Here is a 24,551-nt window from a genome sequence, read left to right on the forward strand (position 1 = left end):
ACAGCCAGATGGGTACATATAAACTCTGCACATAATTTAGTAAAAACAAAGGGGTTTATTTATTAAAGATGGTATGTTGCTATGTGCAACCAACCAGATTCTATCTATTATGTTCTCGAAGGTTCTAAATAATTAAGTCCATTCTGATTGGTTGCTATGATCAACATCTCATCTTCAATAGAACTCCCATCTAACCCCCCAAGTATATAAAAACTCTACACAGAGAGCAAGAGTAGAAGCAGCTATCACATAAGATTATACATATAAATAGATAGAAATGTCTCTTCAAGGATCACATGGAATGGACTGTTGTCAAGTTGTTGATCTCAAATGTTCTAAGTAAAGTTCCCCAAGCAAATGTTTTATTCAGTCCAAATGGCTGTATGGTATTTAATATTCTTTGGTTGCAACTTTAGTTAGTGGCCTCCGCAGTCACCCCCTCTTAGAGATAAAGGTACATGATCAATGATTTGATGTTTAAGGGAGGGTCCTAATTGAAGAAAGTGTCTTGCCACCTGTTGTTCAGCAGTCTCGTTTTTAAGAGCCATTTTAATTGCTGAGTGGTGAAGAGCCACCCGTTCGCGCACTGTTCTTATGGTTTTACCCATGTAATATTTATTGCAGGAGTAAATAATCACATACAGTATACCACAAAAGATGACTGGCAATTAAGGAAATATCTAATATTGTACATCTTGTCACTATGTGAATGTTAAAGAAAAACGGTAGAGAAAGAAGACTTTGTTGGGTGCGCTGCTTATGAAAAATGGAACAGACACGACAGGTCATGTGGTGAAAAGACACGCACATATATGTTTATTCTCCTTGGGTTCTCTCATCTACCACCTGCTGACACACTCATGATGGTAAGAAAGCAGAAACAAGGTTAGCACTACACACTCAGGTGTCCTTTCCCGCATCCTCTAGGGCTGCGCTGACTCCAGCATCTTCTGTACATTGGAGAGTTGTCATTTAAATTTAAGGAGTATAACAATAAAAAGTATTATTATTTTTCTGTTAACAAGGATACCATAGGGGCATAATCATTTTCTTAATCAGTAATACATTACATTAACCCATCAAGTGTCTTAGAGTATATCTCTATTGGTTATAGCTATATACAGTACATATACATATCTCTTATATATTTGGCTACATGTGTCAATCATGTGTCCATAACGCTAGGTGGAGTCAGAGAGACACATAGGTTGTGCTGATAGGCTATTAGCCCTGATCGGAGTTTGAAGGGGCGTGGCCTAGCTGTTCATGGAGTAGGAGTCCTGCCTACAGACTCCTGCCTATTATACTACACAGGTGGCATCAAATTAAAATCCCCCTGGGTGGCTGAAGACTTCTTGAGTGCCCCGATCACTGTGTGGGCTCCATTTGACCTGCCTCCTGGTCTCATACCTCCTGCTCCTGCCCTGGGTCTCCTTCATGTGTCCAACGGCCATATTGGAGGGGACTGCCCAGCGCTGCTGCTTCCACACTCCCAAACGCACGGACTTCCACTCAGCCGCATGGATAGCGGCTGACTGCCCGCCTGCCCCCTGACTCCCACCCGGTGCTAATGTACCTCTGTTTGGTCCCTGCTCCCAGCCTGGCCCTGCTGCCTCTACCCTGCTGTCTTGCAGGAATGCGGCCGCAGTTCGCACCAGGTAGGAGGTGAAGCGGCTGACTGCCGCCTGCCCCCTGACTCCCACCCGGTGCTAATGTACTTCTGTTCCCAGCCTGGGTCCCCGATGTGCGTCCGGTGGCCATATTGGAGCAGCCAACCTGGCCCTGCTGCCTCTACCCTGCTGTCTTGCGGCATGCGGCCGCAGGTCACACCAGACAGGAGGCGAAGCTACCAGGGCCAGGGAGCGGTCAATCAGGCTCGGTTCTCTCCCCCACCGCAGGTCTAAATCTGGACATGCCGCCAGACAGCAGGGTAAAGGCAGCAGTGCCAGGATGCCTGCTCCATTATGGCCGCCAGACGCACGTCGGAGACCCAGGAGCAGGGGCCAGAACAGAGGTACCTTAGCACCAGGTGGGATGAGGTATCATCGGGGTTAGCTGGCGGGCACCCAACCGCTATCTACTCAGCAGATGCGAAGTGGAAGTCTGTGTGTGGGGGGGAGCGCAGGCAGCAGTGCTGGGCAATCCCCTCCAATATGGCCGCCAGACACACGATGGAAACAGACAGGGACCAGGAGACAGGTCAAAGGGAGCCCACACAGTGATCGTGGCACACAGGAAGTCTTCAGCCAACCAGGGGTACACCCTTACCCACCAGACACCCTCCCTCACCTGTGCCAACCCCGCACCTGCAACACCCTAATGCACTCCCTGCAACCGGACCTCCTCAACCTGTACACCTACACACAGCCGCGCCAACACCACACTTGCCCATCCCCCACTCACAGTACCCATGCATCCATCCCTCCTCAACCCATAACCACATCTGCTCCAACAGCCACCTGACTGCCCGTCACTGAAATGGTGCACCACCACACCAATCCACACGAGCCACCCCCGCAACTGCAAATCCACCTACAGTAACCCCACACCCGCCACTTCCCCACCCACAGCACCTTCCCCCACCCATGGCACTCTTGCACCCCCATCCTCACCCACCGCACCTTCAACACCACGCACCCACCCCTCCAGCACTCCCACATCCACCTGCATAAACACCGCACCTGCCCCTCTCAATCCCGCAGTATACCCCCCACCCCTACAAAAATCAGTTCACAGGTTAAGGGACGGAGTCCCTTACGATGGTGTGAAGAGCGCCCGTAGGGCGCGATGAATCACCTAGTAGATATATATGTGTGTGTGTGTGTGTGTGTGTGTCTTTCACAACACGACCTGTTGTGTCTGTTCCATTTTTCATAAGCAGTGCCCCCAACAAAGAGTCTTCTTTCGATAACGTTTTTCTTTTGCACTATTTTCCTGACGGGGAGTACCACCACGGAAATTACATGGTAGTTAGTCTTTTCCAAGTTGGATTGAGTTATTAGTATTAGAAAGTTGGGTCCTGTCAACATATGTTTGCAATTGGTACAATTGAGGCATTTGTAGCATCCAGGTATAACTAGTGGAGGATCAAAGTCAGCAACATCCATGTGCACCCTCATGTCCCTAATGTTACAAACTTGTTTATAATTTTCAAGCTGCACCTGGGTTTGAGTTAGAGTGCTTGATATTTTTGCCACTCTTCACATCTGTGATTTTGGAAGGCCATTTTTTAATGGGTACCGGATGACGCTCCGACAGAGGGGATCCCGACAGTCAGTATCCCGACATCGGGATCCCAACTGCCGGTGCTCAGACAAGGGGGATCCCGACTCACATGGGCTATTCTCCCTTGTGGTGGTCCACGACCCCCATAGAGGGAGAATAGAACCTGTGGCGAGCGTAGAGAGTGTGCTCGTCCCCCTGTTGGAGCAGCGGTAGTTGGGATCCCAATGTCAGGATAGTGACTGTCGGAACCCCATACCACACCCATTTTAATGACTTAGGGTAGTGGTTAAATGTCAGAAGTAATGTGTTTTGATCCATTTCCTATGTGTAGTACACTTGATTTTCTCTGTCATGTTCCATCTGCATACAAAACACTTTAATTCCCCCCATAGTAGTGAGGAGCACTGTTTTCCTTTTATTTTTTATATGTATAACAGCAGCAGTACTCTCTTCTGTCTATGTGGTAGGGGGGTGCATTGGGGGAGAGATCACACTGGCTCCAAATCTGCAAAACTGCAGACACTTTTTGCAATAATATTTTGCATAAGGTGCAAAGCCACACCCCTGATAAATTACCTGGGCCCACCACAGAGAAGCCAGGATGGCTCAGTCGGTGGGGGCGATATATAACTGTGACTTGAGAAATGCGATTCAGCAAGAATCGTGTCATCAACCACCTGGACTCGCCACTTTACTGTCAAAGTAAACGGCTGCATACGGGGGTTCTGGGATGTTGGAGAAATGCACATCCTTCGGGAGATACGGGGAAAAGAGAGTCGCATGATTTTTGGGAGCCTCCTGTCGGATCTGGGAGAGTAGGCATGTATGATTTAAGATTAGTGGTACAAATATTATGTACTAAGGCCCTTATTCAGATCTAATCGCAGTACAAATTTGTTCTCAAAATGGACAAAACCATGTGCACTGCAGGTGGGGCAGATGTAACATGTGCAGAGAGAGTTCAATTTGGGTGGGGTGTGTTGAAATTGAAATCTAAATTGCAGTGTAAGAATAATGCAGCCAGTATTTACACTGCACAGAAATAAAATAACTCACACAAATCTGACTCTCTCTTTACATGTTCCATCTGCCCCCCCCCCCCCCCTTTGCAGTGTACATGGTTTTGCCCATTTTGAGAACAACTTTGTACTTTGAATAAGGGCCATAGTACTAACTTCTTCTGCACAACAATAACAAAAAAAAAGATTGGTTAACTGTTTTTTTTTTATACAAATGTACTTTTTATAACTAAGAAAATGTACAGTGGTATAAAAGCTCAATAACTTGGTAAGAAGATATCTCTGGCACCACGGTCAAAGTGTATATTTCATGTTGTGAAGTAATGCTGAGAGAACGGAATAGCTTGCCAATTGGCAGCTACGGACACAGGATGTGTGGTCATTTAAATTTAAATCACTGTACAGATTACCCTACATGCTATTGTGACTATGAAACACCAAACCAGGAACAGCAGGATTTTCACACAGTGAGAGATTAGTGCCTCCGATCTTACAAAGATATAGAACTATGTAAAAGTGGGTGAGTTATATAGTGTACCCAATATGCATGACTCATATCACAGGCACTATAAAAGGTCAGGGTGTTATAATAAAAATCCAATCCAGTGTTCTAAGCCAACACACAGTGCTCATTTTATATTTGCAGACCTTAGCATGCCTGACATGATACTTTTTATGTAGCTAAAGTTATCATTATAAATTGTGTTGTTGTTTTTTTAATTGTTGTATATTTAAAATGAGAGTTTTGGGGGCTGATGGAAAACTACATTTATTGTACTGTACTACAGGCTAATATTAGTCCTGGAAGCAGCCATTTAATTTTCCATTTGCTTCCAAGTTAACCTTGAAGGGGATTTCATCTCCATAGATGTTGTACTGTAGCTAGGAGGGCTGCACCCAGGAGACTCCTGAAATCAGTTTTGAAGGGTGATGCACTGCGACAGATAAAAGTTGGATAGGGTTTCAGTAGCTATATAAAGACAGAGACTTATGTCACTGTACTAATTAAATTCCTTTAGGGCTGTGCTGTTTTGAGCACATCACTTAACCAAGACAGTTGCAGTAATCAAGGGCAAAGCATAATGATGGACCTTTTTGAAACAAGTTCCTATTTCTTTTATTTGGAAGGAGATAATGGAGCATTTCAACAACTGGAAATGACAGATGGATCTCCTTTGTATCCAGGTAGTGAGGGTACTTTATCCCCTTGTCAGGATCAATTGCCAGGAGATGCTGGGAGTGACAGTGGTGGAGAGGAACATGTTTTAGTCCCACCTGGTCTGCAGCCCCACTGCCCTGGACAATGTTTGATTTGGGCTTGTAAGACATGCAAACGGAAGTCTGCCCCAACTGATAGAAGGAAGGCAGCCACTTTGCGGGAACGGAGAAGGTTAAAGAAGATTAATGAAGCATTTGAGGCTCTAAAACGAAGAACTGTTGCCAACCCAAACCAGAGACTCCCCAAAGTTGAAATCCTACGCAGTGCAATAAATTACATAGAGAGGCTGCAGGACCTGTTGCACAGTTTGGATCAGCAAGACAAGCCCCAGAAAGCAGATGAACCGTTCACATATAACCCTAAGGATGCGGATGTAAGCAATAAAGTGTGTTTGGTCCACATTGTACATAGTTCTCGTTTAAATTATTAAGCTTATTAGGATGAACTTAGACACGGTAGCCAACTGAGTCAAAAACATGCACTATGAGGAATAATCTATACATAAAGAGATAGAACGGATGTTACAGGACAATGCGTATTTATATAGATGCCCTACTTTATTACGCAACAATGCAAAACAGGTTTGTAAAAAAACACAAAAAAAAAAGTTCAGTTTTATAAAAATCTTAAATTGCATAATTTGATAACAATTAGCAGAAAATATAGCCAAGGCATGCTCAAAAGTATACAAGAAATAAAATGCAGTATTGTGCCATAAAAGAGAAGTGTACGTCACCGTCAGCATTATTCAGCCAAGAATTTGTTGCTGCAGCTGTCACAGAAATGTATTTGAAGCCTGCTAAATGTAGCACCAAACAGCAAAGGAGCGCTCTAGAAAGCTACAGCAATATTCCTAATGCTTTCACGAATATAATAGCAGACTATTTCTGCTGCAAAAACACTTCACTTCTCATTTACCTTGGTAGACGTATCTTCGGTACTAAAACGTAACGGGGGACAGAAAAGTGCTGGCACTGGTAATAACATGGAAAATATAGCTATAAACAATAGCTATAAAGTTAAGGCAAAACTATAAAAATTTTGGAAAAATTTAATTCCAATTTGGCAGGTTTAATGGGACAAATAAACTATACATTTCCTAATAGTAGGAATAATTATTAAACTCTAAAGTGAAAGCAATGTTATCCAAAATGGAAAACTTATTTATGACAATCTTCTATAGGTATAATATCTGTACCTCTGGTATTTTAATTAAGATGCACAGAACCTATATTTTTGGATCCATCTGGGTTGTGAATGTTTTTGAAAAAAAAATTCACTATAATTCCCAACAAGTTTTGTATCCCAATTTGCATCTGAAAATCATGCTGTATAATATATTGTATCATTTGTAGTTGGTGCTACATTGGTTGGGAAATCATGGCTTGCTTAGGCGTAGTCAAATCTGAAACTTGATGAACGCTTTAATTTGTCCAAATTATAGAAATGATCTCAATCACATGTTGAAAACATTGATTATCTGCTGTATAAAACCATAAACTACAGCAGATAAGTGATAACCAATCATGTTAATATCTGTTCAGTGAATTGTGTGTGTTCTTTGATTATTTCAGGTTCAAAAAGAAGATTTCCTATGTAACTGCCATACGGACTGGCGCAAACTTTCCAATCATTCCACAATGACAGAACTCCATCCCAAAGAAGGTAAATTGATGTATTCACTAACAGTTTATGCTATTCGATGTACATGACAGCCAGTTACACACTTCACCCACCCCTATACTGGTGTCAAGTGTTTCTAATAAATCAGGGGTATTACAAGCAACACAAGCCTACCACTAAAAAGACATCATTAAAAGCAAGCTATGAAGATGAATTACAGCCATTAAGTCACGGGGGCTTATAAATATCAATACACCAGCGTCACTTTGAGAAAGAAAATATTATTTTCCTATTCTGCCAAACTAGTGATTTGTTTTCCTATTGCAAAAATGACAACTATGCACTAACTTTACACTAGTACAAGTATGTCACTGTCATTAAACTGCTCATTTAGCTGTAATTATGTTCACTTGTAGTATGCATCACTTGCGTTTCTTTTACAGAAGGATCAATTCCCGAGTCGTCAGCCTCCAGCAGTCTCCAGTGTCTCTCTTCTATAGTGGACAGTATATCATCTGAACAGCCGAAGATCCCATGCACTGTACCGGAGATGGTAGAACCCAGTAACCCCATGTAAGAGTTTGTGCCATCTACCAGTGCAGTCTACCATCAACAGTTATGTCTGGCGTAGAAGATGAACCATTAGTAAAGAGCTGGACATCGGCCCCCAATTAGAGAAGGGTGTAAATAATATTAAGGGTTCTATTTATTAAATCGATCACCCTAAAAATGTCTGCATTATAAATATGTGGCGATATGGAATGTGAATTCCTGGGAGTGTAAAGCCAAATTTAATTTTAAAAAATCCCCTTAATCGTTCCAAGAAAGATTTTCTAAAAAGCACAGTTCTGTTTGTTACTGAAAGGTCTTTCATTCTGAAAACATTAATTTCCTTAACATTCAGAGCAAATTCATTCCTGTCTTTGTATGTTCAAAGATGCAATTTTATATTCGTATTTCCGTACTAATAATTCCCTGGCTTCTTTTGTGCAGTTTATTTAATTACAGAAGTGGACATTTAATTTTAAATATGAGATAGCATAATGTATGTCAACTTATTAATACATTAATATATGTACACTGTTAAATAAAACTGTTTGCTCTATATATTCTTGGTTCATTATCTAATCTTTAAATATTTAGAAATATTGAAAATAAAACCAATTTTCAGAAGTACCCCTAAATGCTATCAGATGGTCTGCAGGATTTGTGGTTCAGTTTGAGCTTTGGTCATTACAAAATAACCAAGATGATTTGGTAATGATGATTCCACAATTGGTACCATGACTCTTGGCCTGTCCTGGCAGGATACATTATGGTCATCACAGTTATGGGCCATATAGATCGATGAAGTTGTATCAGAGGCTTTTCATATAAAGCTATATTCATTCCAGATATTTGCTTGTTATAATACTTCTGCATATTGTTAACTGGCCCTAATTTTCTGGGAGAGGTGTGCGTTTGGTATGACTTGTCAACAGTCATCCGGTCAACAGTCATCCAGTCAACAGTTATCAGGTGAACAGTTTCAGCATGTTTGATCTGGTTCCCAGTGACAGTTTGTAACAAATTGGCATTCTGATGTCATCACTGTGGTGTCGACATTATGAATCTTGACATGCTAACTGTCAACCGTTCAAACAATACCGCCTGGAAATATCTGTATTTTTCAGTATTGTATTGTAGAATGTTTCTTCTGCATAGAGAATGCAATAAATTAATATGTTCTTACTTTCTAAGCATTAGAATTTAATATATACTGAGGCATAGCAGAGTTCGGTACACATAGTGGGGATTTTTGGGTTCCACTGTCCACGTAATTTGATTAGTGGCTCCCAATCAGCAGCAAACTGTCCATGGAAACTATTTTAAAATGTTGGTAAACCATGATATAGTATATGTTTATCTACAAAACCATGTCATTTCTATATAAAAATCATTAGTCAAAAACATACATTAAACTAAAGTTACAATGGATGTTAAAATGTTGGATTAGGTTTATAAAGTTGGCTATAAATATTTTACACTAGATTGTATGGGACTTTTGTTCCCTCTCTTTTTTCATCAACCCTGCTTTTTCACCTTCTCCCCCTCTTATTTCCAGGGGCGCCATTGGGGGAGGTGTGGTCAGCTCTGCTACTTTTAAATCCTAAAAAAAAGAAACAATATCCGGTCATCACATAGCACAGAGGGAAGATGTATTAAGTATGAAAAGTGATACAATGGAGAGTGATAACGCACCAACCAATCAGCACCTCTCAATTTTCAAACACAGCCTTTAACATGACACCTAGTAGCTGACTGGCTGGTGGTTTATCACTCTCCATTTTATCCCTCTTCAAGGCTTAGTACATCTTGCCTAGGGAGAGAGGACTGACAGACTGCTGTTGCAGCTGGCTCTCTCCCCAGCACGCAGCATGTGCTGTATGGTTAGCTGGGGAGAGAGGCTGCTGTAGTAGCTGTCAGTCCTCTTATCCTGCCAGACACATGGCTATCAGCAATGGGAAGGGGAGGGCAGCGAGACCTGGGCCCCACCAATGGGCCACCTGATAAAGGGTACCCACACACACCTCTCTGCACAACTGCTTATTCCAACTCTCTCTTCTACTTCATCTGTCTAAGTTGCTTATCAGTACTTGTATCTAAGATGTGTATTATTTGTATCATTACTTTTTTATCATCTACTATTGGAGTTTTTGGTGAAGTCCTCAGCTTTTCATCTTTTTAGACTTACTGTACTTACTGTATGTGGCCTGGACATCCCAGTAGGCATTTTTGCTTTCTTTTAGACTGTCATACATTTTTGACTGTTGATAACACTGTGAAATTGTAATTGGATGATTTTTCAGGAATGTTTTAATCATAAGGTGGTATTTGGTGAGTAAGTTAGGAAACAACCAAAGCATTCAGTGACTGTAGTGTTACGTATTAATATTATTATTTCTTTATTTATTTATTAACAGTTTATTTTACAGTATAGCGCACACATATTTCCAGCGCTTTACAGAGAATATTTGAACATTCACATCAGTCCCTGCTCCAGTGGAGCTTACAATCTCTATTCCTTAACACATGTACACCCACCCACACTCATTCATTCTAGGGTTTATTTTTTATTTTTTGTTAGGAGCCAGAACTACTTTGCTAGACGTAACATCACTTACCTTGTGGGAGGGGTCACAGGGCGGGATGTATTAACATACATCGCCGCCTCTCGCTATGCCCCTACTAACATATGCAGTTAGCATTGCGGTGCGGTGGCGGAGGTCTCTGTCACCTCCTGTGCTCTGCAGCGGTACACGACATCCCCGGCTTTGATATGCTGCTGGTTGAGGAGAAGCAGCACGGAGGACAAGGAGGGGGCTAGGAGTCTGTGGCAGACGGTGGGCGGTGATAGAAGCCCATAGGCTGCTATAGGGTATCGCCACCCAAAGCTGGCCCATAGCAACTATCATTACATTGTGTGATTTATTTTTTTCATTTGTCAGCGTTATATAAATATACAGTATACAGAGAGCTATAAAATACTACCCAATCAAGCTATAAAATACTACCCTATCAAGTTTAAGGTTGTGCTTGATACATGACAGGAGCTGGTTGGTTGGCACTTTATATCTATCCACGGTTTAATACATCTCCCTCTGGGCGAGATGTACTATGCCTTGAAAAGTGATAAAATGGAGAGTGGTAAACAACCAAACAGTTAGCTCCCACCTACAATTTTTCAGACACAACCTGTGACATGGGAGTGAGCAGCTGATTGGCTGGTGGTTTATCACTCTCCATTTTATCAATTTTCAAACTTAGTACATCTGGCCCTTAAACTCTTAGGAACCATTATTATTAGTACATTTCCCACAAATGCTGAGGAGACTTACAGAAATCCTTGTGAAGGTTGTCTTTGACAAGACAAATCTTTAAAGCAAGTGCAAAATAAAAGTGTTAAATGTATTATTTGCAATGCACAAAGATGCAGCATGGAGACATGTAAAACAGAATTACTGTACTTATGAAGCCCAGGGAATGACACCTCATGTGGGCGCGGGCCTCATTATTGATGGTCTGTGGAATTAGCCACACTTGTGAGGTAGTTTACCACAGCATAGCACGTTCCATCTTACCACAACAAAGCACAAGTGTACAGCTAAAGCCATGACACATCATTAATAAGCAATTCCACTAAAAAGAAATTTACAATGAAAAAAAGAAAAAAACTTGCTTAGTTTGGTCAAATTTCTGCAAATGTTCATTTAAGTTTATAAAATGAATTTGCATTTAAAAGCGCATTTACTGCAAAGTATCTTTGGTAAACCAGACTTCGATTGTTAATATAAAAAAAAAAAAAAATTATGTCTGAATTTTGAAACAATGGCATTTCGCTCGTAGAATGCTGTAAAATTACATATAAAGAAGTTGTCCCATATCACTTCTTATGACTTGGAAATAGAAAATCAAAATTCCACTCGACAGACAGATCTCCTTTTGCCAGTTTTTCTTTAATAACAAATAAACACATGACGCAATCCTATTTCAAAATATGCACAGCATCCATTGGATCCTAGCAACAATGTGTGTATGTGTGTGTGTGTGTGTGTGTGTGTGTGTGTGTGTGTGTGTGTACAGTAGCTGCAGCTTCCTGGCCTGGGGCTTCCATGGACCACCGAAGACATTGCTACTGGATTACTTAAAATATTATATGTTCTGTGCTAGGAAATGTAAGCAGCTCTTATAATGATTTGGATATATTGGTTTAAATCGCTACTGTATTGCCAATCATCCACCATCTTGATTTCTCTATAAAAAACTAAGTAAATAACTGATAATAATAGATACACACACATTGTAATAATATAAACTCTGATAGCTTGAAAATGGTATACAGTGTTACTTATATTATCTTGAAAAATGGTATATTACTTATATTACCAGATTGTTATGCAGTCAGAGCAGCTCACATTCTTATCAGGATGATGGATAATTATTTTTGACACTTCATTTTTGTGGTAGATGGTTTAAACTTTTTCCAGTCCTCCAAGCTGGTGGTGGTGATTATAAACTACTTGTCCTCGCCAAGTAAATGCCTTTGTCAATGCATTGTAGTGGACATAAAGTGGCAGTGGGTGGAGGTCCGGTCTGCATGCACTGTGGTGCTCTGCACCCTTGGGTCCGCTTTAGTCAAGCACAAATTGCAGATACATTAATTTTCCCACAACTGAGAAGGCATAGGTCATCCTAATATGTCCTGTAGGTAAGATTGTGACAACTAAATGTTATTATATACTGGTTTGTATTATTTTCGTATTTTACATAATAAATTACTTGAATTGCTTTACTTAATGGGGTTTATTCTGTTCAAGGTATACTCCACTTTCACACTAGCCAGCATTACAAATATGCATAGAAGATTAGGTACTGCACAAAGAGTAGCAGGGTTAAAATACTGTATAGGCAGCCTGGGATAAATCAGCCTTCCCATATATTGCCCCCTAGTGGATAACATCACTGAAGACATGCAATAATAGGTGACTTGATAATCCGCTCTAGTGATTTTCTTCGCCTTTACACATCCTTAAAGATCTTTAAATATCTGTGTGCAAAACATTTACTGCACTGTACAAGCTACATTTGGGAGGCCCATTATCCATCTGTTCTCCAGTTCTACCATTTACTATTACAAGTGGATTGGGTGGGGGTATAAATAACCTATGCTATTTGGCTGTTGTCCAGAGCACTTGGTGCAGTGGCTATTTAAGAGTGACGTGTGACATAATAAATTAATCTGCGCTACAGAAAACAGGCCATAATATGCATATACATTTAATTTCACAACATTTATTTTAAATGTAAGTGTATTTGTTTTAAAACATTCTTAAATGCAATTGGAAAACTAGAGAAAACACTATATTATAAAATACAGGAAGATATTAAATTATATTAAATATAGTTATTTTAAAAAATTGCACTGGTTAATTTTGTCATCTAAAAAACAAAGAACTAAACCCAATACATGTAATAATGTTTTCATCTATAACATTAGTTCTAGTGTAATCCTACTTATTCTTCTTTCTAGAGCATCATGGTTATTTCTGCATGAATGTATATTCATATTTTTTTGGTTTGCAGCACCCTATGTTAAAACATATATAAGAAAACATCCCAAGTTCTCGCAAGTGAAACTACAGTAGAACGATTTAAGATAAAGCTCACTTGAATGTTATTTGGTAACAGAGTTTGTGTAAGATATCTTGGGAACAGCTAATTTTTTCTTTTCCATAGCAAAATGTATATTTTACCTCAATCCTGCAGTGAATTCTTTTTTTCTTGTTATTTACTGTAACTATACATGTATGCACATAAATTAACATTTATATATGTATGTATGGACATATATAGCAAGGAAAGAAAGACTGGCACTCCTGGGTCTTTGTGAAAACTTGTATTCAAATCATGGAAAAACCATATATATATCTATCTATCTATCTATCTATATCTATCTATCTATCTATCTATCTATCTATAGATAGATAGATATGTGTGTGTGTTCGTGTATAGTTACATAAATTTGCATTTTTATATATATATATATATTTTTTTTTTGGATTGTGAGAGGAAACCGGAGTACCCGGAGGAAACCCACACAAATACTGTTAGGGCCGTGGTGGGGATCAAAACCCAAGACCAAGTGCATTAATTACATTAACTCTTTGAGTGCCAGGTGAATTTGGCAAAATTGGTGTGAAACTTGGCAAGCAAACATTTTTCATTAATCATAATGACCTGTAATATTTACCTTATATAGGAAATATATATTTTTTACACAATATTTCGTAGTTGAATTTATATAACAAATGTGAGCAACGCTGGCATTTTTAGTGGATATTTTTCACTTCTCTCAGAGACGTTGGCACTCAAAGGGTTAACTGAGTTTTTTTCATGTTTCATAATATGTGTATGTATATGTGGATGTAAATATACATGTGAAAAAAAATTTGAGTACATGTACAAACACATATTGATATCTTTTTTGTCAAATGTTATTTGTAGAATAGGGAAGTCATAGTCAGGTGACTCATTGTGAAAGAACTGAATGATGCAATGTATGACTATTGGTGAGGCATCCCTCGCACAGTTAAGATCTAACACATAGCAGCATCTTGTGAAATTATCTGCACTGTGGACCTTACCAATTGCTAAAAAAACTGTTTTTGGAAGAGACTCTTCAGCAGGCGCATAAAATATTTTTTTACAAAATTCTATCTAAGGTGTTGGTGACACCTAGGAAGACTCACTTCTGAAGCTGCATAGCGCTACTTGAAATTGTTGTTCACTTCCTGTTTTCCACTATATTTATCAATTGCTAGATGGCTTTCAATTTACAGCAGTAGTACAATATTTACAGTATGTTATAAAAAAGACTATAAGAAATCCTTCCACACAACATATAAAGCTATAAAATAATTTCATATGTAGGAAGATATAAATCCAAAATTAGAAATGAATGGCACAATCTAACACCACATGTATCACAACATGTACATGCTCAAGATATTATTTTCAAGGACAACAAAAAAAAAATCACCAAGCTGCTGAAAATCTTAATAACAATCAGTTAAGAATAAATGTATCAGGCAAATAATAAACTATATACAGTATGCAGGAAATATTTATTTTAAAATGTTTTATTGAATTTTATAAAAACAAATGTGTACTGCATGTAATGCATTTCAATAACAAAAGTATCACAAAAATACATTAGACATAAAAAAAAAACTTTACATGAAATATTTTAATTTGTATTTCCCTTATGGTGCCCACACACAATGAGAGGTGTGCTAGTTGCGATGTGAAATATACAATGTTTGCTATACAATTTGGACTTCAGTGCTAAGCAATTCTAACTTTATACAATGCGCTATTTGAACTACATAAGATTAAAAACTACACAAGATTTGGACTAGACTACAATATGTAATTTAATTATGTAAAGTACATATTGCATGCGATTCCTTACACAGGATGCGCTATGAACTAGACACAAAGCGATGTAGTACATAAATACCAGCCTGCACATATTATTTTAACTTGCGATATGGTCTACACAGAAGCGCACATCGCTTTGCCACGCAAAATAAACACAGTGCGATTTGAACTAGACGAGATGTGATTTCAATTAAAAAATTCAAATCGCATGCAAGAATCACACCGTGTTTGCACCTTTAGATTGTGAGCTCTCGGGTCTATTTGCCTTTTTCAGTTATTCTTTCACTCTTTTATACCATGATCTCCTCCCTGCCAACAATAGCAACTATCCTTTGGGTTCTGGCCTCCTGCTGCTGATTTGGGTCTTACAGTACGACTGCTGGTGCAGCAATGTTTCTAAAGCTTGTCCTTGTTCTGCTGCTGTACAGTATGTCTTGTATTGTAAGTCACTTTGCTGTGTTTTTTGGTTTATACTTTTCCTAGTAATGTACTCTACAAGTTGGTGGGATCCCCTTTAGGCACCATATAACTAAAGCATAATAATAATAATAATAATAATAATAATAATAATAATAATAATAATAATAATAACAACAATAATAATATTTATTATTATTATTATTATTATTATTATTATTATTATTATTATTATTATTAATGGTGGTAGTATGATTTTACAGCCATGACTATATTATTATTGTAAAACCTACCACTACAAAGAAACAAATTGAAAAAGATGTAAGAAATGGTAAAAAAAAAAAAAAAAAGGTCACTGAAAAAGGGGAAAAAGCATACAAACACTGTAAAGAGTTTAGGTTTCAATTCACGTACTGTATAATAGTTCATACACGTTCATTTATATGGCTGCAGTTATTAATATCTTTATTAGCCGAAGTATAACCGTTTAGTAAAATCTAAATTTGTGTGTTACTGATCCAAGAGTAAAAAATAATAAAACGTAAAATGATTTACTATACTGTAGGTAATCGACACTGATACATAAACTTTGGGAATGGCTGAAGAGAGGGGTTACACAAAGTTTTTCCATTGTCAGTTTCTGTTCATGTTTCCTCAGTCTGCAGCAGGAACTAGCAGCTCCTTGTATTCCCAGAGCTGCTAAAAGTATTCATCTCTTTGATCTCCCTTGGGAGTCAGACTCCAAGCAGAAACCAATGTCTTCTTCAGCTGTCCTTGACACACATTCTTCCTGCAGCTCTAGCAGGTACTAATTTGTTTGCTTAAGTGCCAGGGTTCCCAGAGCCCAAAGGCAGCAAACGCCTCACACACTGGACAGCGAGAAGTATACACAACACAGGGCTACCGAAATCTCACTTCCTCCCCCTTTGGGGAGTCAGGCAAAGAAGAGGTTAAATATTGAGTAATGTTCTTTATATAGAAACGCAGAGGTATTCATAGACTAGCGTGTCCCCATATATGAGTTTCTCATACTGTATACACTGATTGCTAATTGCATACAAGTGTGGTCATTTTAGAGTCTCTCAGAAATTACTATAATTAGGATACTGGGGGGGGGTATTTACTAAGATGGGAGTTCTATTGAAGATGAGATGTTGCTATGGGCAACCAATCAGATTATATCTTTTATTTTCAAGGGTGCTAAATAAATAGATAGTAGATTCTGATTGGTTGCTATGGGCGATATCCTATCTTCAACTCCCATCCTAGTAAATAAACCCATGGGAGTTATTTGGAGACCACAACGTGTGAGGCTGTAGCATTAAAGCTAATTTGTTGTACTGGCAGTGGCAGGCACACACGTCTACACAAGTGCCTAGATTTACAGTAATCAGCATAGACTTGCAGATGGCAGCTTCTGTGGTGATGTAAAAATGTATGACAGCTGATGATGGGATTTAGGCCCTCATTCTGGTTGATTCACTCCCCTGCGCATTCGCACAGGGGAGTGATGTTTTGTCTGTCCTAATTGTGTGAACGGGCACGGGGAATTGATTATTCACAGGCCCGTTCACATGGAGCAGTGTGGATGGGGGACGTGGGGCGGCGGGGACGGGTACTTCCCATGCAAACGCTTGGCACTTCCATGGTAATTCACCTGTGAGTCAACCAGAATGAGGGCCTTAGTGTGTTGGTCGGTGATGTGTGCAATTGGACCTGATTTAGAGATGCAGGCAATGCCCATGTTGATCACATTGTAGCAATTCTTTGCCACTGCAAATGCAGCAATTTAATAATGATACCTCAGATACAGAGTGCCGGATACAAATGATGATTAATCGTGCCCGAACTTACTTATAAAGTGACAGGAGATCACAGGCCCCTATAGAACACTGTTAGCAAATCTGACCAACTATTTGGTGCAATGCAAAAAGTTCTGTTTGCACACCTAAACAAATGACTTTATACGCATTTCATCTCGCCACTCCCGGGTGGTGTGAGCTATAATTTTGGCGCCGTCAACCATACGCACCTGAACGGAACTACATTTAAATAGCTCTGTTGGGCACCCTCTAGTGGGCATGAAAAACATTTGAATCTGTCCCAGAGGCTTTATTAGCGAAGTATGCGAAAAGTAGGTAGCAACTAATGTGCGTGTAATGTTCCTGTTCATGTACATGGCTGGCAGATATTCAACACAAGACTGTGCCATCGACTGAACCATTAGCATATTCAAACCTCCCAACATTAGGGATTTGCAAGTCGGTACTCCTGAGCAGCAAAGCCGCTTGCATTCTTGAAAAGGAATGTGGTTTAGGGAGCACCGGAATGTTGCGATCACGAGCCACGCCTTCGTTTTGCCACTTTGTGGGCATGCCCAGTGCTCTGTGAGCTGCAGGCCGTGGGATGCGATTAACAGGTCAACAATAAATACGTCGACAGTCCACTATTGTCGACAAGCCATAGGTTGACATATGGAAAAGGTCGACATACCGTAAGTGTACATTGTCAAATGGTCAACATGTACAATAGGTCGACATGGAAAAGGTCAACATTCATTGTTCACTGCTCCTGAAGAAGACGTGTTAGCACGTCGAAACGCGTTGAGCCACCAGTGCCACCATCGGTTTCAGTTGTCAATTGCACCTGCTATCAAACCACCCAGACCAGCTTGAAAAATTTAAAAGGATTCCACAGTCTTAGTTCTGCATACCAAGGCCTACCTGGGTGTATTGATACCATCCCACCTGTAACATCCTGCCTTTCTACTGAGTTAATCCGGATCTATAATGCTGGACAATTCTTCGGGACCTTTCTAAATTCTCCTCGAAAATACAGGAGACAGATTATCCAACCTTATATCTGGTAAATATTCAACCTCATTGGTGCATTGAACTGTTGCTATAATCCCCTTCACTGGAGCAAATACCTATCCAGACTGTTATTAATATATCTCTCCATCATTTTTTTCATTGACCTACTATGAGAATTCTCTATAGATAATGTATAATTGTCTTTTTTATATTGTTTAATAAATGTATTTTATTGGTTAAATGGTGTAACTTTTTCTTCAGTCAATCCTAGCGCTGTATACTTCTTTTTCGACATTCGTTGTTGTTTTTTTCAAATCCAAAACATGTGAGGTTTTTTAAATGCTTAACTATCCCCATGGACATAGAGGTGGAATATAATAGTGTGCCAAGCGTAGCGAGGCACCATGCCCAAAGCATGGCAAGCTATGCTAACCATACAAGGGGATGTAGTTCACTTAAACGTTGTCAGAGGTGATGTAAGTCAACATAGTCACCACAAAAAACATCAAAAACATCAAAACCTTTTTCATGTCAACCTATTGCTTGTGTCGACCTTCTGACCTTGCCTACCTTCGATCTTCTCCATGTGTCGATCTATGGCCTGTCAACCAATAGTGGTCAACCTATTGACTGTCGACCTTAATTGGGTCAACCCTATGACCAGAGGCGTACCTAGATATTCGTAAGCCCCATAGCAAAAGTTTGTAAGGGCCCCCTATTTAGCAACTGATGGTGAGAAATGTATGTAAAACATATTACTTACACAGCAAAGATAGGCCCCTTCACCTCTGGGCCCCATAGCAGCTGCACCCCTTGCACCTATGGTAGTTACGCCCTTGCCTATGACCCATACCCTTGGCCATACCCCTGTCCTTCTGTCACCCATGAATAAACGCTGTGCGCACAACATCTATTCCCCGCTGCTGAGCTTAGTAAAACAGTGAGTGACAGGGGGACTCCCAAATACCCCACCACAACCACCACCACGGGACATTGCTGCTGTATTTAAGACATGAAATCTCTTTTAGTAGGATCTGTCTATTTAATTTCTATTTAATAGAAAAGTAGGGAGGGTGCTTATATTAGAACTGTCTTTTTTATTATTATTATTATTATTATTATTATTATTATTATTATTATTATTATCCTTTATTTATATGGTACCAAAATGGTTCTGCAGCACCTAACAATACAAAATGAGCAAAAAAACAATAACATAATGAATTACAGTACAAGGCAATTTAAGACAAGTACATGGTAAATAAAGACAGTTCCATTAGGGACACTGAAGCCATTACTAGGGTGGAGAGAGGGCCCTGCTTGTTACCAGCCTTGTTACATTTTGGAGTTTGTGGAGATTGATCTCAACTTACACTTGGGGTAGATTTGCTAAAAAAAAAAAAAAAAAATGAAAAGATGTTTTCTAGGATGTAATAAATAAATATTAGACAGAATCTGATTGGTCGTAAAGGAACATCACATATTTTCATTTTTAAAAGCTTCAGTAACTGTACCCCTTACAGTCTTCTACAAAACACTTTGCATTTGAATATCTGCCACATATTACTTGGCTGTCCTGACATTATGGGTGAGATTTAATAGGATGAGAGATTCAGAAAGTGAGAGATTTGGTGAGAAATCTCCAGTTTTTTTAAAGCGGCAATCATTTATACTGCAAAATCCAACTGATGTTGCAGTGTAAATGATTGCCACTTTAAAAAAACTGGAGATTTCTCACCAAATCTCTTACTTTCTGAATCTCTCATACTATTAAATCTCACCCTTTCTCTCACTTCTCAGTAAGCTAAAAGACAGAGAAAAACTGAAAGGTATAAATGAATGGTACTTGTTTCCTAGCACGGCGCCACCGATTTTAATTGTATGCAATCGGGTTGCAAAAATCGGGTCAGTCGCATCACATGCAACCAAATTGCATGCGATGCGATTGACCCGACCGACCCCATTTTTTACATTGGAACCAATGTTAAATGGTCCCTGAGACCCGATTTTACATTGGCCCCAATGTTAAATGCCCCCCAGACCCCATTTTTCATTGTATGCCCCCCCATTGTTAATGCCACGCCACGATCAACGCGAACCTGAAGCGTGGCGGTACGCGTCCTCCGACCTTTTCATACCCCCACTATCCACGACGGCATGTAGTTGATTTTATATAGTGTGGCGAGCGCAGCAAGCCACCGAGCCCGAAGCATGGCGAGTGGACGCGCATTACTTCAGACGTATTACGCGTTCCCTCGCGGGGCTCGCTGCGCTTTGCCATAGAAATTACCCATCAGGGTGGGTATACAATCAAAAATTGGGTATGGGAGGCCATTTAACATAGGTTCCTATGTAAAATCGGGTCCATCACATTGGTCGCATTGTATGCCATTATAATGGCATACAATGGACCCGATTTTACATAGGAATTTAACATTACATACAATGCTTACAATGTAAAATCGGGTCGGTCACGTCGGTCGCAATTGCATGCCATTATAGTTAAGGTATGCGATGGGACCCGATGGGCGCCGTGCTAGGAAACAAGTACCAAATGAATAAATGGGCTGGTACAAAAGGTAGCTTACACTTTATTATGATCTTTCACTATTCATCTCCTACACATATTCCGGAGCAGAACTCTTTACAAGGAATTCCCCCAAATCGTGAAACAACCATGTATGTACTTAAAAGGGTTTCATATTTGTCCCATGCAAATAATCATGTTACTGCACTGGTCCAACATCTGCGGTCAGGTTAGCTGATGGCTCTTCACATAATGGGCCAGATGCACTAAGCTTCAAAAGTGATAAAATGGAGAGTGATAAACAGCCAGCCAATCAGCTCTTACCTGCCATGTCACAGAATGTGTTTGAAAAATGTCAGGCAGGAGCTGATTGGCTGGCTGTTTATCACTCTCCATTTTATCACTTTTGAAGCTTAGTGCATCTGGCCCTATTACTCAGTAGGTAGATTTCTATGTATTATTGCATGGTGCACTGGTCCGCCCAGTTTATTAGACTGTACAATATATAAACAAAGGCTTCAATGATGTGCTACTTCCATATTTTCAGACTAGAGATGCGATGGTGCATTGGAGAGCTTGTAGGGCGTTTTTCCTTTGATGGCGTGTCAGTACGCTGTGACAGGCTACATGCGTTCTGTCCAGACCTTGTTTGGGTGCACTGTGATCCCATTTTCAGCACTTCAATACCCAAATCCCCAAGGCACAGATTCTTAGCTGCCCCATTAACTGACCTTGTAGTTGGTGTTTTCTTTTGCCCCATTTAGTTCCACTTGCCTATTGCTTTAGTTTTGCTTAATTTGTTTGGAGCTCAATTTACAAAAGAAAAGAGTAATCCCTCAGGGACACTCAGCACACATACACCAGTGACATTCAGCGGACAGAGAGATTTTCTGCTTCACTTACAACATCAAACATAACTAATACCCTGAACTGTTACTTCAGACAGAAATTATTCTTCTCAACTACAACATTCAAGGCACAAATATGAAAACTGTTACTTCACAGGTAAATGTCACATAAAATACCAAATCTACTGATATAGATTGTAAGCTTGCGAGCAGGGCCCTCCTACCTTTTGACTGTCTGTAAATACCCTGTTTGTTGTATCACTGTCTCCTTTGTAAAGTACAACGGAATATGCTGCGCTATATAAGAAACTGCTAATAAATAAATAAATAATACTGTACAAATGTATACATAGCATAATTAGGGGGACATTTACTAAGATGAGAGTTCTATTTCAGATGGGAAGTTGCTATGGGCAACCAATCAGATACTATCTATTATCTTCTAGAAGGTGCTAAACAAATAAGAAGTAGGTTCTGATTGGTTGTCAATAGCAACATCCCGTGTGAAATGGAACTCCCCTCTTAGTAAATTTAGTAAATTTCCCCCTTAGTTACTAAATATACAGCAGTGTACTGTGCACTTATTGTTGTTATTATTATTATTATTATTATTATTATTATTATTTTAACTATTTATGTAAATAGAGCCAGGTTAAAAAAGTGCCACAATTCAATACACATTACAGCTTAAATGTAAGTAGTGAGGATTTGATCAACGTACTACTAAAGGCTGGTGGCCAAAGACGGAGATGAGTATGTGGAAGAAGATGGTCGCTGAGTGTTTGAGTATGGGAGAGCTGTGAGTGAAATGTGAAGAGAAGAACAGGAGGGAAGATAATTATTGCTTTAGTTTGTTTTTCTTAAAATCTCCTGTCTTGTATTCACAGATGTTGGAATGGAAAATAGAAAATGATAGACAAAATCTGATTGGTTGCTATGGGCAACATCACCCTAATACTATTGCTATCATGGCACAAGTTTATAGTAAAGTAATAATACATTTCTTTGCTTCAACTATTTCTAACAAAACATCCCATCATACCATAACTGCTAGTGTCTGTGTCTGTGAAGTGATAGCATATCAGGCTCAACGTACACAAACAGTATAGTCCACTATGCAGAATATGGTGCCAGAGTCATACATACGTTTTATTATTCACAATTGTACAATTTGGGCATGTTTGTAATATACCTGCAACAGTATGTTCCTGTGTAATTTATTCAATTATATCTATTTGCACCTCTGAACTACAGTATAAAATATGTGTTTCTAAAATGTTCTAGCTGTAGAACTGAAAATTGCTAAACATTTATTATTATTATACATAGATATATTTATTATATATGATACAAACAATGGTAAATGCACATTTATTTGCAGAAAAACAAAAACACATTTCAAATGAACAGGATATAAAACCAGCAGAAATGGGCTAAATAATGTATAGTCACTAACCAAGGAAGGTTAGGGAACCCAGCCGATAACACTGTACCGTAGATAGGGTACAGTGTTCTTCCAATTTGCATATCTGTACCACATCATTATAGTTTGCTATGTATACACACATAGTCACATTTTGCCTGCAGTACATTCTAGCTAGGTGCCTTACATATCACAAGCTTGTAAAATGACATTATCAGCTCTGCCCTAAGAAAACCTTTTCCACAGGAAAGCCATTATAGGGAACAACAATATGATTCCAGTGGACGGGCATACATTAAAGTTTGATATGTGAGAAATCCATGCACTGAATTGCCAACATCCTCTTTACCTTCCTCCTTCCTGAACCAAATGTGCCCACCAGCTCAATGTGACCCAAGTGTTGTTGCACCTTGGCAGAAGCCTGCTAATGGCTTCATTACCACTTTAATTACCCCTAACAGCTCCAGTGATGTGCTGCAGCTTTTTGGGAGACTTGTCACTGAGTTGTGTGAACTGGCCGAGAGAACCAGGGGTGGAGATTCTTAGAGCAGCTGGGTCCCATCTGGAAGTGAGCAAGGGAGGGAGCAGCTACTGGTACTGTGGTGATACCAAAAGCTCAGGTACATTGCAGATTAATGGCTAAAATGTAAGATGCACTAAGCTTCAAAAGTGATAAAACGGAGAGCGATAAACAGCCAGCCAATCAGCTCCTACCGGTCATGTCACAGACTGTGTTTGAAAAATGATTTTTATCACTTTTGAAGCTTAGTGCATCTGGCCCACAGTACGCAAGCTGCAATTATCATTTCTCTATGGCAATATACAAAAGGCTCTCTGGCAATATACACAAGGGCTATTCCTGAGTTAGCAATCTCAGTGTTCTCACACAATAATGACTTCTGTAATAATTACAAAGCATGAAATGATCACTGTATGCTCATTAGCCTGCATCATTTCACACTGTAATCGGATACAGCCAGGCAATGGCATATTTTTGAAAGAAAACAAAAATTAATTGCGGATAGTCAAAATAACGGTCAGTTTGTCGTTTCAACATGTAAATGTTCTGCAAATACCTGTTGCAGGGTTATGTTCTCAAATAAAATAAAAATTGTATATGCAAACATTAATTAATATAGCTATATAGTATAGTTTAGAAGCAACCATATGATGTGTTTTCCTGCCCATATAAAATAACCTAACACAAATAGTAAAGTGTCAAAAAGTCAATAAACTGAAAGCAGACTTTGGGGGAGGGAAGGGCTCGCTTAGACAGCCCTCAGTAGGGGGATGTTTTGGGATATGCTAATGGATATTAGTCTCAGTGGACCAACCTCCTTTAAAGGTGATATATATAAAGCTGGTGCTTCAATACAAAGGCACTTAGCCTTCTCCTACTAATTATTGAGGAAACCAGCCAAACACACTCCAAAGCCATTTCCTGAGCCTTTAGCCCT

The 24,551-nt window shown here is 39.5% G+C and overlaps 1 protein-coding gene across 1 annotated transcript; it reads left to right on the forward strand.

Annotated features, from left to right (window-relative positions):
* The first annotated feature begins 5,326 nt into the window (after positions 1-5,326).
* On the forward strand, positions 5,327-7,663 carry MYF6 (myogenic factor 6). The gene is made up of 3 exons (XM_083179659.1): positions 5,327-5,836; positions 7,038-7,128; positions 7,530-7,663. Exons 1-3 carry the CDS (start codon positions 5,327-5,329, stop codon positions 7,661-7,663), a joined length of 735 nt encoding a protein of 244 aa, XP_083035785.1.
* The last annotated feature ends 16,888 nt before the right edge of the window (positions 7,664-24,551 follow it).

Source organism: Crinia signifera, chromosome 4 (genome assembly GCF_055691185.1).
Source record: "Crinia signifera chromosome 4, ASM5569118v1, whole genome shotgun sequence".
Lineage (NCBI taxonomy): Eukaryota > Metazoa > Chordata > Amphibia > Anura > Myobatrachidae > Crinia > Crinia signifera.

Coding starts and splice junctions, on each gene's coding strand:
- MYF6 (XM_083179659.1), top strand. CDS start 5,327: ATGATGGACCTTTTTGAAACAAGTTCCTATTTCTTTTATTTGGAAGGA. Junction 5,837..7,037: donor ATAACCCTAAGGATGCGGAT/GTAAGCAATAAA, acceptor TGATTATTTCAG/GTTCAAAAAGAAGATTTCCT. Junction 7,129..7,529: donor AGAACTCCATCCCAAAGAAG/GTAAATTGATGT, acceptor TTTCTTTTACAG/AAGGATCAATTCCCGAGTCG.